Source organism: Eriocheir sinensis, chromosome 29, assembly GCF_024679095.1.
Source record: "Eriocheir sinensis breed Jianghai 21 chromosome 29, ASM2467909v1, whole genome shotgun sequence".
Classification (NCBI taxonomy): domain Eukaryota; kingdom Metazoa; phylum Arthropoda; class Malacostraca; order Decapoda; family Varunidae; genus Eriocheir; species Eriocheir sinensis.
The window spans coordinates 16,492,945-16,509,369 of record NC_066537.1 but is presented as its reverse complement, the minus strand read 5'-3'; the positions used below and the strand labels follow the sequence as shown (position 1 = coordinate 16,509,369).

General features: G+C 44.6%; 1 protein-coding gene and 1 long non-coding RNA gene across 5 annotated transcripts in view; one reads left to right on the top strand and one right to left on the bottom strand.

Moving 5' to 3' along the window:
- Positions 1-3,280: 3,280 nt before the first annotated feature.
- The window catches only part of LOC127005177 (heme-binding protein 2-like), a 14,054-nt gene continuing 909 nt past the window's right edge, over positions 3,281-16,425 (bottom strand). Inside the window, exons 2-7 of the mRNA XM_050873852.1 lie at positions 14,115-14,187; positions 10,299-10,388; positions 7,219-7,351; positions 6,863-7,040; positions 5,691-5,801; positions 3,281-3,888 (exon numbers count right to left, since the gene is read on the bottom strand). Coding sequence (XP_050729809.1) covers positions 3,822-3,888; positions 5,691-5,801; positions 6,863-7,040; positions 7,219-7,351; positions 10,299-10,388; positions 14,115-14,186 — 651 coding nt within the window. The 5' untranslated portion in view covers position 14,187 and the 3' untranslated portion in view covers positions 3,281-3,821. The remainder of the gene's footprint in view (positions 3,889-5,690; positions 5,802-6,862; positions 7,041-7,218; positions 7,352-10,298; positions 10,389-14,114; positions 14,188-16,425) is intronic.
- On the top strand, positions 7,359-9,337 carry LOC127005178 (uncharacterized). 4 transcript variants are annotated; one of them, XR_007758364.1, is made up of 4 exons: positions 7,359-7,954; positions 8,095-8,164; positions 8,235-8,777; positions 8,932-9,337. It is a non-coding gene; the product is annotated as an uncharacterized LOC127005178 (long non-coding RNA). The 4 variants fall into 4 exon arrangements; XR_007758361.1 differs by having other exon boundaries at positions 7,359-8,024; XR_007758363.1 differs by lacking the exon at positions 8,095-8,164 and having other exon boundaries at positions 7,359-8,024.

The window sequence follows — 16,425 nt, the reverse complement described above, 5'->3', positions numbered from 1 at the left end:
CCCTGGCAACTCATTCATACCACACGGACACTATGGTTCATACACAAAATGTCACCATCTTTCCTACAAGTAAGTAGACAGAGTATAATCACATGCAATATGGTCTAGACATCTTAGAGCAACTATCCATAGCCATCAGGCAAACTCTAAAAGTTCTTTGTCGTTAATTAGGTATCATTGAAATCACTGAAAACTTACAAGAAATTGGTCAAAAAGAAGAAATGTCCCCTTATGTCCAGAGCAACTGTCCATTGTTTACTCCAGTAGTTCCTGTGAGCACAGAGAGTTGGCGTTGCCTACTCGATCATGTGACTGCTTGAGAAAAGAAAGAAAGAAAGACAAAACCAAGGGGGGGCCTTTCACCCCAGGGGGGCATCTTACCCCACTTTACCCTACGTCTGGATCATCTTTCCATTCCTCTGTATTTCCTTCTTCCGTACGACTTGAACTCTTTCAAGAGGGGAGAAAATGCATTTGAAAACAACTTTGATCAGTCTACTTTTAACGTGCGGTCAGCCCGGCATTTCACACTTCAAAGAGCGGTCCACCAGGCATTTCACACTTCAAAGAGCGGTCCACCAGGCATTTCACACTTCAAAGAGCGGTCCACCAGGTATTTCACACTTCAAAGAGCGGTCCACCAGGCATTTCACACTTCAAAGAGCGGTCCACCAGGTATTTCACACTTCAAAGAGCGGTCCACCAGGCATTTCACACCACAACGTGCGGTCCACGAGGCATTAAATTTTTACACTTCACGTGTGGTCCACCCAGCCTTTTACACTTCAACGTGCGGTCCACTTGGCCTTTTACACCTCAGCGTGTGATCTATCCAGCATTTTACAATTTAGTGTGCGGTCCACCTGGCCTTTTACACCTCAGCGTGTGATCCATCCAGCCTTTTACAATTTAGTGTGCGGTCCACCTGGCCTTTTACACCTCAGCGTGTGATCCATCCAGCCTTTTACAATTCAGTGTGCGGTCCACCTGGCCTTTTACACTTCAGCGTGTGGTCCACCCAGCCTTTTACAATTCAGTGTGCGGTCCACCCAGCCTTTTACAATTCAGTGTGCGGTCCACCTGGCCTTTTACAATTCAGTGTGTGGTCCACCCAGCCTTTTACAATTCAGTGTGCGGTCCACCCAGCCTTTTACAATTCAGTGTGTGGTCCACCCAGCCTTTTACAATTCAGTGTGTGGTCCACCCAGCCTTTTACAATTCAGTGTGTGGTCCACCCAGCCTTTTACAATTCAGTGTGTGGTCCACCCAGCCTTTTACAATTCAGTGTGCGGTCCACCTGGCCTTTTACAATTCAGTGTGTGGTCCACCCAGCCTTTTACAATTCAGCGTGCGGTCCACCTTACCTGTCACATTTCAGCGTGTGGTCCACCCAGCCTTTTACAATTCAGCGTGCGGTCCACCTTACCTGTCACATTTCAGCGTGTGGTCCACCTAGCCTTTTACAATTCAGTGTGCGGTCCACCCAGCCTTTTACAATTCAGCGTGCGGTCCACCTTGCCTGTCACACTTCAGCGTGTGGTCCACCTAGCCTTTTACAATTCAGCGTGCGGTCCACCTTACCTGTCACATTTCAGCGTGTGGTCCACCCAGCCTTTTACAATTCAGCGTGCGGTCCACCTTACCTGTCACATTTCAGCGTGTGGTCCACCTAGCCTTTTACAATTCAGCGTGCGGTCCACCTAGCCTTTTACAATTCAGCGTGCGGTCCACCTTGCCTGTCACACTTCAGCGTGTGGTCCACCTAGCCTTTTACACTTCAGCGTGCGGTCTACCTCACGATAACTCGATACTTCAGGATAATAATAACTAACTTATTATTTTTATTGATGACACAATTAATCATTAAAAATGCTAAATAGTACATTAATGGTCGTCATTTGGATAGGATTCATTGCTGTTGCAAAACTGATACAAACAATTTGCATTTGAGTCTTTTCATGATACACACGACATCTTATTTAGGTATGCCACAAACAAATCTGCTGCATCTTTTCTCAGTACTCTACAGCAAATGTGATCAAGGCGCCCTTTCATCGGTGTCTTTCTGCTTCCTTCTTTAATTTTTTTTTCATTTACTGATTTTATTTTTGGAGTAGCATGCAACAGATTTTTATTATCAATTTTATTTTGCTGTGGCCTTGACTTTCCTCCTTTAGTACGCTGCCCGCCACAACTCACTCACCTGAACCTCAATGTCAGTGGCATCATCACCAGGTGTCCACAGCATGACGAAGGGACTGTCCTTAACCGTGATCTCTCTCTCTCTCTCTATATATATATATATATATATAGATATATATATATATATAGATATATATATATATATATATATATATATTCACACATCCAGGGTTATTATACATATATGCAGATACATACATATATGTATACATTATCCCCAGAGTATTATTTATATATAGGTAAAGTTGGGGGCATATGCTACAGCTGCGCGTGGCCGCAGTGCACATCGTTGCATTTATGCCAGGCTCGATTATATAATAATCGGTGCCTCTTTAGCGTGCGGTCTACTCGGCCATTTACACTTTGGAGTGCGGTCTACCATCATATTTACAATTCAGCGTGCAGTCTACCTCAAGTACGGGAACCTTACACTGCAGTATGATGAAAGAACAAGTTGAATAGTGCCCAATAACGATTTATTTTTATCCAGAACTGTTTTCTGATAAAGATTCAACTGCTGTTCCTCCGTCAAAATTACACGTCTGTAGAAATCTTTTAACAGCATTGCAATTATATAGAAGAATGAGTTATACTGTTGTTATCGGCTTCAGTGTAAGGAGGATAGTGATGTGGGTGTTCGTTGGGGTGACCAGACAACATAAGCTGAGGTCTCTGCAGACAGGTCAGGTCATTACATAACTTAATATAGACAACGGTGACTGTGGTCAGGTCATTACTCAGGTCAGTAGCACTCAGGTGACATACATCAGATGAGGCCTCAGGAGGCAGGTTAGGTCTTCATGTAGATTAGACTACACATACTGGGGTGGACTTCAAATATATATATATATATATATATATATATATATATATATATATATATATATATATATATATATATATATATATATATATATATATATATATATATATATATCAGTAGGCACATGAAATAATTGAAGGAAAATTAATAAAATGACTTGCGTATGTAGTATAGCTGAATGATACACACACACACACACACACACACACACACACGAGGACGTAATGAGGAAATATAGAGAGCTTAATAAAACTATTATCGAGACTTCTAATCGTATATTGATAAGGAAGTAGGCGAGTGGTTATCTCCCGCCCTTGTGGCCTGGCTGGGAGGGCCGGGCGGCGGGGAGCTGATTGGCCGGTTGGCTGTCGACTGCCCAACCTGGCGGACCGTCGCGTGATATTTGGCAACACTGATTAGTGTGTGCGTGTGTTATATTTTTTTTCCTATACTAACGGATTTTTGTTAGTTTATCAAGCGCATATGTGAATACTATTTTTGACAATGGTATCATGTGTATTATGCAGACAATTTCTATTATGTATTAGAATGAACAGATCAGTCAATCATTTACTTAAACGATCTCAATAAATCAATAAATCAATTAATTTATAGTTTTCCGTGAGAAGTGGACCATTCTTGACGCGTCGCCCTCCTGCGCCTCTGCCTTGAACTCCTTGACGCCTCGAGTGTGCTATCGCTGCTTGACTGTTCCTGTTCTTGACATTATTCTTCTGGTTGATGACGCTGTTGTTGTTGTTGTTGTTGTTGTTGTTGTTGTTGTTGTTGTTGTTGTTTAGTTGGTCAGGAACCAGATTTCGTTACGTCGGTTCCAGAACTTCATTGGGGAGTCGTAACCGACCCTGTAATTATTATTATTATTATTATTATTTTTATTATTATTATTATTGTTGTTGTTGTTGTTGTTGTTGTTAGTTGTTAACATCACCACCACCACCACCACTACTACTACTACTACTACTACTACACACACACACACACACACACATACATATTATTACATACACATACACACACACACTCACACACACACACACACACACATTAGTATTATTATTATTATTATTATTATTATTATTATTTTTATTATTATCATTATTATTACTTTTTTTTGTGTGTGTGTGTGTGTGTGGGTGTGGGTGTGTGTGGGTGTGTGGTGGGTGAGTCAGGAGAGCAGCACTGAGGTCAAGACTGCACCCAGTCCCTTGGATCTAGGGATTAGCGGATACAGGAAGGGGCGCCATCTTCACCCGCTAATCCCGAGGTACGAGGGAGAGCATGTGGCCTTGACCTCCGTGCTGCTGTATACCCGCCTACCCCCGCCCCTCGTCACCAAAACGAACTTTGACGTAATGTACTACACCTCCCACTTCCCAGCCAGCCAATCCCACATATTTAGGTGGAGTCAGTAGGAGGATAGCAGGCTCCAGTGGAGTTGACCCTCGGAAAAATACAGAGAAGAATGACTAACATAATCATGATAATATAATACTAATAAAAGACTTATGAACATCCCATACAGAGAAAAAGTAAATTAAAATATCCTACATTCTTTTAAGAGACGTAGACTGCGAGGGAATTTAATTGATTGTTTAAGGATTATTTTGATGAAGTACTTATATATATAAAAAAAAAATGATGAAAGAATACGGAGCAACGGGTACAAGTTAGATTAGACAGATTACATTTCTTGAAATTGGGCAAGAACTGGTTCACGGACAAGGTGGTGGATGAGTGGAACAAACTGAGGAGGTATGTCGTTGGGGCAAACACAACTTAAAGCTTTGAATGGAGGTGTGATGTATTCGTATTTATGGATGGGAAGGACAGTTAGTGAATAAGCTATCTTCAGCAGCTGCCATGTGTAGACCCTGGGCTATTGTGGTCTTGTAGCCTTGTGAACCCGGACGAACTATTAACCTATTTATTTAGTTTTTAGCTATAGTTCATATATGAGAGTTATGTACCGTCTATCTGGTTTATTTCAGTGATACCTCAAGATATTAGTTTTCTTCTTCACACCCTCACCCCTTCTTCCACCTTCCTCCCTTCACTTAACCCCCTCCCTTCTCCCTGCACCCCTTCCCCTTTCAACCCCTCCGTCCCCCTTCTCTCTTCCTCCCCTGCCCCCCTTCAATCCCTCCTTGTTCCCCTTCCCCCTCCCTGCTCCCCTCACCTCCTTCCATGCCCACCTTCCCTGTCCCTCTCCCCTCTCCCATCCTCCCCTGCCCCCCTTCCATGCCCCCTTCAATCCCTCCTTGTTCCCTTCTCCCTTCCCTGCCCCCTCACCTCCTTTCATGCTCACCTTCCCTGTCCGTCTCCTCTCTCCCTGCCCCCCTCACCTCCTTCCATCCTTCCCTGTTCGCCTCCTCTCTCCCTGCCCCCCTCACCTCCTTCCATCCTTCCCTGTTCGCCTCCTCTCTCCCTGACCCCTCACCTCCTTCCATCCTTCCCTGTTCGCCTCCTCTCTCCCTGCCCCCCTCACCTCCTTCCATCCTTCCCTGCCCCCTCCCTCTTCCTGGCCCCCTCCCCTCCTCACTGAGCATGCAAGATATAAGCACCAGGCATCACCCCAATATAAGCACCAGGCATTAACCCGCTAAAATGTGAGCACCCCTCCTTCCCTTACCCCCCCGTCACTCACCAGTACATGTGGGAGAGGTTGACCGTCTTCCCGTTCTCCTGCAGGATGGCCGCCAGCTTGCCCGCCTCCTCCACCCAGTTCTCCTCATGGGTCAGGTAGCCACCCACCGTCCTGTGCATAAAGGGCGGGGCACAGGTGAGTTTGTCTACCTGTACGTGTGTTTTTAGGTGTTCTTTTTTTTACAGCAAGGGAGGCAGCTCAAGGGGAAAACGCAAAACAAAAGAAACAAACAAACAAACATAAACAGGAACAAAAAGACTCGCTGGGTTAGACCTACCTCACCTCACTAGAGACTGTTAAATAAAGTCAGGGCTCATGGAATAAGAGGGAAAGTATTTGATTGGATTAGGGCGTGGATTAACGACAGGAAACAGAGGGTTCTCAAGGTTCAGTTTTAGGCCCGCTTCTATTCATCATCTACATCAATGACATAGACAATGGGATAACTAGTGACATAGGTAAATTTGCAGATGACACCAAAATAGGACGCACTATTAGGACAGGGGAGGATGCTAGAACACTGCAGGAGGATCTCAACAAACTGTCAGCCTGGTCAGAGAAATGGCAGATGAATTTTAACATCACCAAGTGTAGCGTACTTAGTGTAGGAACACGCAACCCATTACACAGGCATAGATTAGACTCCTCAGCGATAGGCAGATCAGAGTGTGAAAGGGATTTGGGAGTGTTAGTGAACTCTAACCTAAAACTAAGGAAGCATTGTATTAGTGCGAGGAATAGGGCTAACATGGTATTGGGCTTTAATAACAGGACGGTAACCAACAGGAGTGCAGAGGTCATCCTCAGACTCTATTTAGCGTTAGTTAGGCCACACTTAGATTATGCTGTCCAGTTTTGGTGCCCACACTACAGAATGGACATCACCTTGCTTGAATCAGCTCAGAGGAGGATGACCAAGATGATTCAGGGGCTGAGGAACCTGACCTCTTCCCCTCGTCCTCTGCTCCCCTCCCCTCCTCCCTCCACTCTTCAGATTTCTCCCCTCCCTTTCCCTGCCGCTCCCTTTCTTCTCTTCCCCCTCCCCTCTCCCTGACACTTTCCCCTCCTCACCTGCCCCTTTTCCCTCCTTCCTTTTCCCCCTCCCTTCTTTCCCTCCTTCTCCCCTCCTCTCCCCTCTCCCTCCTTTTTCCCTGCCCCCCTCCCCACCTTACCTGGTCAACACTCGCATCTCGGGGCGGTCCTTTATGTACAACCCCGTGGAGGGCTGGGGGCGCGGAGGGTTGTCCTGGTGTGCCGCCCCCAGGAAGAAGCACATTTCGTAGGACTTATCGGAAGGGCCGCGCACCTTGAACTCCGTCGTCACTGGCGTGGTCATGGGAATCTCCTCTTCTGTAGGGGAGGAAAGTGTTTGACGCCCATATGAGAAACGTTCTTTTGTCTTACACTCGTATTATCTACCAACGTTCGGGGCTCTTGTTACGAACTAAGATGTAAAAATAAATAAATAAATAAATGAATAAATAAATAAAATAGAACCCCAGAGACCCCCCCTCCTCCCCCCACATACTTCTGTCATTGGTTCCGCTGATGAAGTTGAACAGCGGCCAGAAGAGGTGACCGAGGTCCTGCCCCACGTCAGAATTGGTGTTCTCCGGCGTGCACACCCACTTACTGGCCGGATACTCCCTCTCCTCGTAGCCCTGGAAAGGTTAAGGAAGGTGAGGGCACGTGCAGGGATGGGAGGAGGCTGGCGGCAGGGCTGTTGGTTGGCTGGGGGGGTTGGGAAAGAAGAACGAGTAGTAATATTATTAAGGGTTGAGGTCCATATTGTTAAACCTTTCGGGCTCCCATTACGACTATTTCCCGTTCAAGATGGAAAAGTCATGTAAAACTATCACTAGCATCACAAAACAATCCATAGAAAATCCCAGCATCTTATACGAGAGGAATTTCAAACAGGCGAACTGAGGTGCTGTTACGTTAAGGGAATACGGGGTTGAGCTTTCATAGATTGGTGCGTGAGGTGGTTAGGTGTTGGAGTTACGAAAGAGCGAGTGGTTGAGGGTTGAGCTTTGGTAGATAAGTGACGTGAGGTGGCTGGGTGCTGGGGATAGGAAAGGACGAGTGGTTGAGGGTTGAGCTTTGGTAGATAAGTGACGTGAGGTGGTTGGGTGCTGGGGATAGGAAAGGACGAGTGGTTGAGGGTTGAGCTTTGGTAGATAAGTGACGTGAGGTGGCTATGTGCTGGGGTTAAGAAAGGACGAGTGGTTGAGGGCTGAGCTTTGGTAGATAAGTGACGTGAGGTGGTTGGGTGCTGGGGATAGGAAAGGACGAGTGGTTGAGGGTTGAGCTTTGGTAGATTAGTGACGTGAGGTGACTATGTGTTGAGGTTAGGAAAGGACGAGTGGTTGAGGGTTGAGCTTTGGTAGATAAGTGACGTGAGGTGGTTGGGTGCTGGGGATAGGAAAGGACGAGTGGTTGAGGGTTGAGCTTTGGTAGATAAGTGACGTGAGGTGGTTGGGTGCTGGGGATAGGAAAGGACGAGTGGTTGAGGGTTGAGCTTTGGTAGATAAGTGACGCGAGGTGGCTAGGCGATGGGGTTAGGAAAGAACGTGTAGAAAGGAGAGATTTCGAAGTTCGGTTAGGTGGAGGGATGGAAGGGAGAAGGAAAGAAGAATGGGTGGAAAGTGGGCCAGGTAATATAAGATTAGGTTACGAAGAAGGGGAGGGTAGAAATGGCTGAGGTAAGGAAAGTTTAGGTAAAGGGGAAGTTAGGTTAGGATAGGTGAGGAAGACGAAAGCTAAGGTTAGGTAAGGCAAAGTTAGATAAGGATTAAGGAAATGTGGAGTATTGATTGTGAGATTGGGGTAGGTTAGGAAACGTTATGATATGAGGTAAGGGTAGGTTAGGGTAGAGTACATAGAGTCAGCAGAATAGGATGGAAGAAGGTCAACAGGTATTTTTAAAGGTAAAGGTAAAGTTGGGGAAAGTTTAAGGAAATGTGGAGTGTTGATAGTGAGATTGGGATAGGTTAGGAAAATTTATGATATGAGGTGAGGTTAGGTTAGGGTAGAGAGTGTCAGAATAGGGTGGAAGAAGGTCAACAGGTATTTTTAAAGGTAAAGGTAAAGTTTGGAAAGGTTTAAGGAATTGTGGAGTGCTGATAGTGAGATTGGAATAGGATAAGAAGTTATGATATGAGTTAAGGGTAGGTTAGGGTAGAATACATTGAGTCAGAATAAGGTGGAAGAAGGTCAACAGGTATTTTTAAAGGTAAAGGTAAAGAAGGGAAAGGTTTAAGGAAATTTAGAGTGTTGGTGAGATTTGGATAGGTAAGGAAAAAGTAATGATATGAGATAAGGGTAGGTTATTTTTTATTTATTTATTTATTTATTTTTACAACAAAGGAGACGGCTCAAGGGGCAACAAACAGAGTGTAGAAAAAAAAAGCCCGCTACTCACCGCTCCCACAACAGACCAAAATAAAGAGCGGCCTAAAGAGAGGTCAATTTCGGGTGGAGAGGTGTCTTGGTTAGAGGTCAGAGTACATGTAGAGTAAGAATAGAGTGGATGAGGGTTAACGGGTTTTTAAAAGGTAAAGTTGGGAGCATACACTATTAGCTGCGCGTGGCGGCGGTGCTCATCTCCGTACCAAAAGCCCTTGAAGCTGGGGTGGGTGAGGAGATTGAAATAAAAGAAAGGGTGAAAGGCATAAAAATAAGACGATGCTGGGGGAGATAAAGATAGGTTAGGACAAGAGAGTGAGGAAGGCAGGAAGATAAGAGGCTAAGTTTGGATAAGGGAGAGAATGTGGAAAAAGGTTAGTATATGGTGATTTGGATAGGTTAGGGAAACAGAGGAAGGTATGCACGATGTTAGGATAGAAGAAGTTGATGCTGGTTAGGATGAAAGAGAGCGTGGGAGGCAGAAAGATAAGAGAGAGAGGGTGAAAGGAGGTTAAGAAATGGTGATGTGGATAGGTTAGGGAAACAGAGAAAGGTATATACGAGGTTAGGATAGAAGTTGATGCTGGTTAGGCTGGGGAACGGACGGCGATTGAAGTCATGTTAGGAAAGGAGGAGTGGAGGAAGATCAGTTTAGGGGAAGAATACGGAAGAGGAGTGGAAGGCAGAGGAACAAGGGAAGATGAAGAGAGAGAGAGGAGGAGGAGGAGGAGGTGGAAGAGGATCAAATAAGAGGAAGCGGGAGGTGGAGGGGCCTAAAATAAACGGTAGATTAAGAAAGAGCAGAGGTGGAGGATGAAGTTAGTGGAAGGATATGGAAGAGGAGTGGAAGGTGGAAGGACAAGGGAAGGAGGAGGAGAGGACACAGAAGGCATGGAAGGAGGAAAGGAGCAAGAAGGGAGAGAGAAAATGACTTGGAAATGGGAGAAAAGAAACAACTCATGAAGGGAAGAAAAAGTAGGGAACGAAGAGAGGAGGAGGAGGAGGAGGAGGAGGAGGAGGAAGAAAATAAAAAAAAGGGACAAAGGGGAAAAAATACAGCAGGAAAATCATATTGTGGCGCAAATCCTGAAATAAAAAAAAATCATGCACTTATTTTTTACACACACACACACACACACACACACACACACACACACACACACACACACACACACACACACACAAGCGCGGCATACTCACGTGCCCCTTGTTGATGACGGTGTAGGGCGCCTCCTCGTAGTGCCGAAAGATGCCAAAGACCTGGTTGATGAAGTCACTGAACTTGTCAACCTGTGAGGGCGAAGGAAGGGGAGAGACTCACTAGGAGGCAGGGAAGGGAAGGGTGTTGACCATACGACACCAAGCGAAGCCATTCTCAGGGGACTACATTTTCCATATTTGCTTTCTAATGCACAAATAATGAAGAGCAGATTGATGTACGTTATCCGTCGTGCCTAAAATGCTTCCTGTTATTCCTATTGATTCATCGCCAAGCATTCATATAGGAACAAGACAGAGCTAAACTATATGCCAAGACTTACTATACAGACTAATGATAATTTTTTTTTTTTTTTTTTTTTTTACAGGAAAGGAGACAGTTCAAGGGCACACAAAAAGCAAACATTAATAAAAAAAGCCCGCTACTCACTGCTCCTAAAAAGAAAGAGGTGGCCGAAAGATAGGTCAGTTTCGGGAGGAGAGGTGTCCTGATACCCTATATGAATGACACCAAAGCTAACTATAAGGCTAATAATAACAGACCAAGGCACATATTCTCAAACATCTCGAGGCTCACTTTGAAGCAGGGATGGGAAGGGTGCTGACCATTCGACACCAAGACTTACTATACAGAAATTATAACTATACGAATGACTCCAAAGCAAACTATAAGGCTAATAATAACAGACCAAGGCACATATTCTCAAACATCTCGAGGCTCACTTTGAAGCAGGGAAGGGAAGGGTGCTGACCATTCGACACCAAGACTTACTGTACAGAAATTATAACTATACGAATGATTCCAAAGCTAACTATAAGGCTAATAATAACAGACCAAGTCCCATATTCTCAAACATCTCGAGGCTCACTTTGAAGCAGGGATGGGAAGGGTGCTGATCATACGACACCTAGACTAACCATAACAGACTAATGATAACACTACGAATGACTCCAAGGCTAACTATAATAATAACAAACCAGTGCACATATTCTCAAACATATCGTGGTCCATTTTCTCAGACACTTTTGACTCCCACAACAACTATTTTCAAAGGCCACAAAGGAGGTTAGTCGGGTTTGAATGAGTGTTTTTCACTTTCATGGCGCAAAAACCTTGTCAAACTATCACCAGGCTCGTAAAACTACCCATGGAAATACTCACAACCTCTACGAAAAGCCTTATCGAATGGGGGTGTGTAAGCCCAGATAAGTTAGAGATGCGGGCCCGGGCTGGCAGTTGTGTAAGAGGTTAAGTGTCGTATTACAAAACGTATCGCCATCCAAGAACACATATTTGACAAGGCTTTCGTAGAAGTTGTGGGCATTTCCAGGGATAGTTTTATGACCCTGGTGGTAGTGTGAGTCTTCTTCTGTACCGTGAACCTGAAGAAACACTCATTAGAACCCGACTGACCCCCTCTTTGACCTTTAGAAATAGGTGATGTGAGAAACGAGAGTGTCTTGTAATACCGACTTAAGTGTCTTAGTGAACCTTGATCTCCGTCCAAGGAACCAGCGCATTCGTTTATGGGTCATATTCGTAAACATTTCGACGCCAAAGCTCATATATTCGACAAGGCTCTCGTATAAGTTTTGGGCATTTCCACGGGTAGTTTTATGACCCTGTTTGTATTTTGAACCTTCTGTACCATGAACCTGAAAAAATACAATATAAAACACTCATTAGAACCCGCTTGGTCACCTTTTTGGAAATGAAGCGAGAGGCAAAAGCGTCTGGCATCGGGTTTTATTTCAAGAAGCGTCAGAAACAGAAACGCGGTTGTCATCCTCATGGTAGATTCATTATTCGTTAAACCACATCTCGATTATGCTACACAGTTCTGGTCCCCTTTTTAGAGCAAACATCAACGTTTAAGAATCTGACCAGAGGATGATGATACAAATTATGGGTTGAAAAACTTGTTGAGAGCTTAAGAACGTCTAAAATTGCATTCTCTGTAAAGACGAAGGGTGCGGAGAGACGTCATTGGGGTGTATTAGTGGAGGAAGGGCTTTGAAGAGGGCGTTGTTAATAAGGTTCTGGTAGTGAAGGAACATGGTAGGTAGGACACGTAGCAATAGATATTAGTTAGACTTGATGCAGACAAGCTAAAATTGGTTGCATTGATTGAGTAGTGGATGTGTGGAACAGTCTTGACAGTCCTGTGATGAGTGCCAGTACGATAGACACCTTAAATAAATGGGAGAATAAATGGATAGGGAGGATAGGTGGCGTCCTGGGGTGGCGTTAGGTTTACAGGAGCCGCCCCGTGTAGCCTGACTGGCCTCTTGCAGACTCCTTATGCTTTCAGGGTCGGTATCCTCAGACGTTTTCGCCTCTCATAAACTATTTTCAAAGGCCAAAAGGGAGATTGATTGCGTTCTAAGGGGTATTCTTTTAGGTGCATGGTACAGAAGAAGGATCAAAGTACCACCAGGGTCATAAAAGGACCTCTGGAAAAGCCCAAAACTCCTACGAGAACTGTGTCAAATATGTGTCTTGGGGCGCCGAAAGGTTTGAGAATATGCCCTCAGGTTATAATGAAAAAAATGTAAAGGTGTGTGTGTGTGTGTGTGTGTGTGTGTGTGTGTGTGTGTGTGTGTGTGTGTGTGATGGTAATGGTGGTGGTGGTAGAGTTAAATACGGTTGTTATGTGTTTCCCACGGTGTGATCACATGCTGGACTCTTAATATGTGTGTGTGTGTGTGTGTGTGTGTGTGTGTGTGTGTGTGTGTGTGTGTGTGTGTGTGTGTGTGTGTGTGTGTGTTGATAAGAGACAGAAACGGAGAGATGATGAAGGAGAGAGGAGGAGGAGAAGGGAGAGGAGGGAGTTACTGAGAGGTGAGGGAGGGAATGGTGGCTGTGAGGAAGTGTGGTGGAGTGGTGGAGATGGACGTGATGGAGTGGGTGGAGGTGCAGGTAGAGGGAGAGAGGGAGGGAGGGAGGAAGAGAGAGATGTCATGCTTAGATTGTAACAGATAGACCGACAACACACACACACACACACACACACACACACACACACACACACACACACACACACAAAGGGCAAACAGAGGTGATGATTATGATAAAAGATTAAGTTTTGTAAAAGGACAATAATTAGCGAAGTGGAATTCACCCTTCCCCTTCCCCTCATCTGGATCTGTTAGGGTGTTATGAATAAAAAAAAAAAAAAAACACTCAAGATATGTTGCTAATCTAACCAATATGAAAAGGTTACCATCTATAGTATATATCATAGTTGATGTTCCAGATCTTGGTCGGGGTTGCTCTGTTATAAAAAAAAAAAAAAAAAAAAAAAAAATTGGCCGGAGTTGCTTGGAGAGAGAGAGAGAGAGAGAGAGAGAGAGAGAGAGAGAGAGAGAGAGAGAGAGAGAGAGAGAGAGAGAGAGAGAGAGAGAGAGAGAGAGAGAGAGAGAGAGAGAGAGAGAGAGAGATAAAATGGTAAGGATTGTCAAAGAGAAGGAAAAGATCCAGGTTTGGGAAGTGTCATATTCTCGGCACCTTCTCGCCGATCCTGCGAAACATTTAAGTCTACATTATGTTTTCAAGTACAGTTCGTACGTAGACCTGGAGGAAGATGACTCAGGAAAGAGGAGAAAAAAAGACCACGCTAGATATATATATTTAAAAAACCAGCAACACGAAAAAGGACCAGTGAGAAAAAAAGGGGAAAAAATGACGATGTAAAAAGAGAAAAATCACGAAAAATGTTAATGCACGAGAATATGAGGCGAGATCAACACTCCTGACAATACAAGAAGGTGGGAACAAGCAGGCAAGGGCACACTCACTATGCCAGCCTGCGAGGGGGCCGCTGACGACAGTAGGACCAGCAGGAGGCAAGTAGGGGCCAGGGCGCGCATCCTGCAACGAGAGGGAAGTGACAACAGGGTATGGGCGGGGGGAGGGGGTGGGGGCAGGGAGTGTGAGAGGAGAGTACAGGGGTGAAAGGGCGTGAGGAAGGGTACAGGAGAGGGAGGAGGGAAGGGAAGGAGGGAGAGAGTAGTAGAGGCAGTAGAGAGTGGAGGAGTGAGAGGAGGAAGTAGGAAGGGTAGCAGGTATATGACGGACAGAAAGTGGAAGGAGACTGACAGGGCGGGGAGGAAGGATAGAAGTTGTATTAGATAAAGGGGAGCGGGGGAGGTAGAGTTGTAGGGGTTAGAAGGGAGGGAGATAGCAGGGAAGGGATGCAAGGGAAGGAGGGAAGGGAGATAGTAGGGAGAGTTAGCAGGAAAAGGATGCAAGGAAAAAGAGAGAAGGAATTAGTAGGGAGAGATGGCAGGGGCGGGAAAGGGGAGGGTCAGTAGGGAAGGGATGCACGAGAAAGGGGAGGGAAGGAAGGGGATCGCAGGAGAGAGGGAATGGAGGGGTAAGGGGTGGAGGGAGGGCAGCCAGGGGTGGTTCTCGCCTTCCCGGTAACAATGACATCACGGGCATCAATAGGGACATCAATATGGGCAGTGTTTAGCGGGCTTTTTTTTTCATTATTACATTTTTTGGCCCTTGAGCTGCCTCCTTTACTGTAAAAAAAAAAGAAAAAAAAGGAACACAAACAGTTTAGGGTCCTGTTGTCTGTCGGGGCTACGAAATATTTACGCACTGTTTACTTACCAACCTATACATAATTGCCCATAAAACGCACCCGCTTATCTCTCTAAGCCAAAACACGATCAACAGCGGAGCAAAATGTTATGTAAACAGAGCTGCGTCACCGCGTGACAGTTACACTAAGGATTAAAATCGCGTGTGAGCCAATCTTATAAAACATGTCGGTTAGGTAGATTATTGTATGAGCTTGATGTGAGTTTGATGTAGGACACACATGCCTTACGTGTTACCCTCGTGATGTCTGTATGTATGTCATGCTTTAATAAGAAGCATTTATTCAGGCTAGACCTCAGATCAGCCAGCACTCTGTTCGCTTGCTCTACACTCAGTTGTCCTTCCCTAGACAACATGGGCAGAACATTCATCTTTGCTACTGTGAGTATGGAGTGAAGAGTTACCGTAGAGGAAAGCGTATCTAACATATCTATTGTGTTCTATTATATTAGTTTTATTTAGGATTATATTTCTGTGATACTTTATTGTGTGATTTTTTACTCAGTATTATACCAGTATTAACGTCAGTAATCAGCAGTGAAAGAAAACCTGAAGACTCATTGAGTCTCGTAAGCCAGTCGCTGGTTTTAACAATATTTTATCCTTTGTAATATTAAGTAGTATTAAGGTAGACTAAAATAAATATAAAAAAGGCGACACCGTTTCATCACCCCAATTTACCAACTCCTTTAAATACTCCTAAAGTACCAGAATCTTAAGTCAAGTGTCACTAGTACAAACAGTCTGTCGTCTCCCCTTTGTGCCCGGACAGCGGGTTACAACAGGAGTTTTGAGTATTTCCTTTGGTAGTTTTATGATCCTGGCTGACCCTTCTTCTGTACAGTGAACCTAAAACAATACTCGTTAGAACCCGATTGATCTCCTTTTTGGTCTTTGGAAATAGTTGATGTGAGAGGTAGAAGCGAGGAGGTAAGGAGCGGGGAGGGGGGGGAACAGGTGGGCGGGCAGGTGAGGCGAGGGAGAAGAAACACCTTGAGCCTTGTTATCATCTTGACTCTCCTGATCTCCATAGCAACGTGTGAAAGGTTAACAGGTTACTAATGAAGAAATATTGGATTAATATTATATCCCTCGAAAGCTGTTAATTTAAGAAACTATATAATCATGAAAAGATAAAAAAGGTATTGACTCTAAAAAAAATAAAAAAAAAAAATAATAATAATAATAGTAGTAGTTGTAAAAGGGAAACTCATGTATTTTCTATTTATATAACGCCACTGTTGCCAGAATCGCACATAACCCTTGAGTGGGCGGTAGTGCCAGTAGTAGTAGTAGTAGTAGTAGTCGTCTAGATAGTAATGGTCAGTCTTATCTTTGTCTACATGTAGTATATCACACACACACACACACACACACACACACACACACACACACAGGAAGAAGACAATGAGTTAGGAATTTTTCAACACTTGAGAGTAATTTATCAGTCAGTCAGTCACCCACTCAACCAGCCAGTCAGTCACTCAGCTATTTATTCAG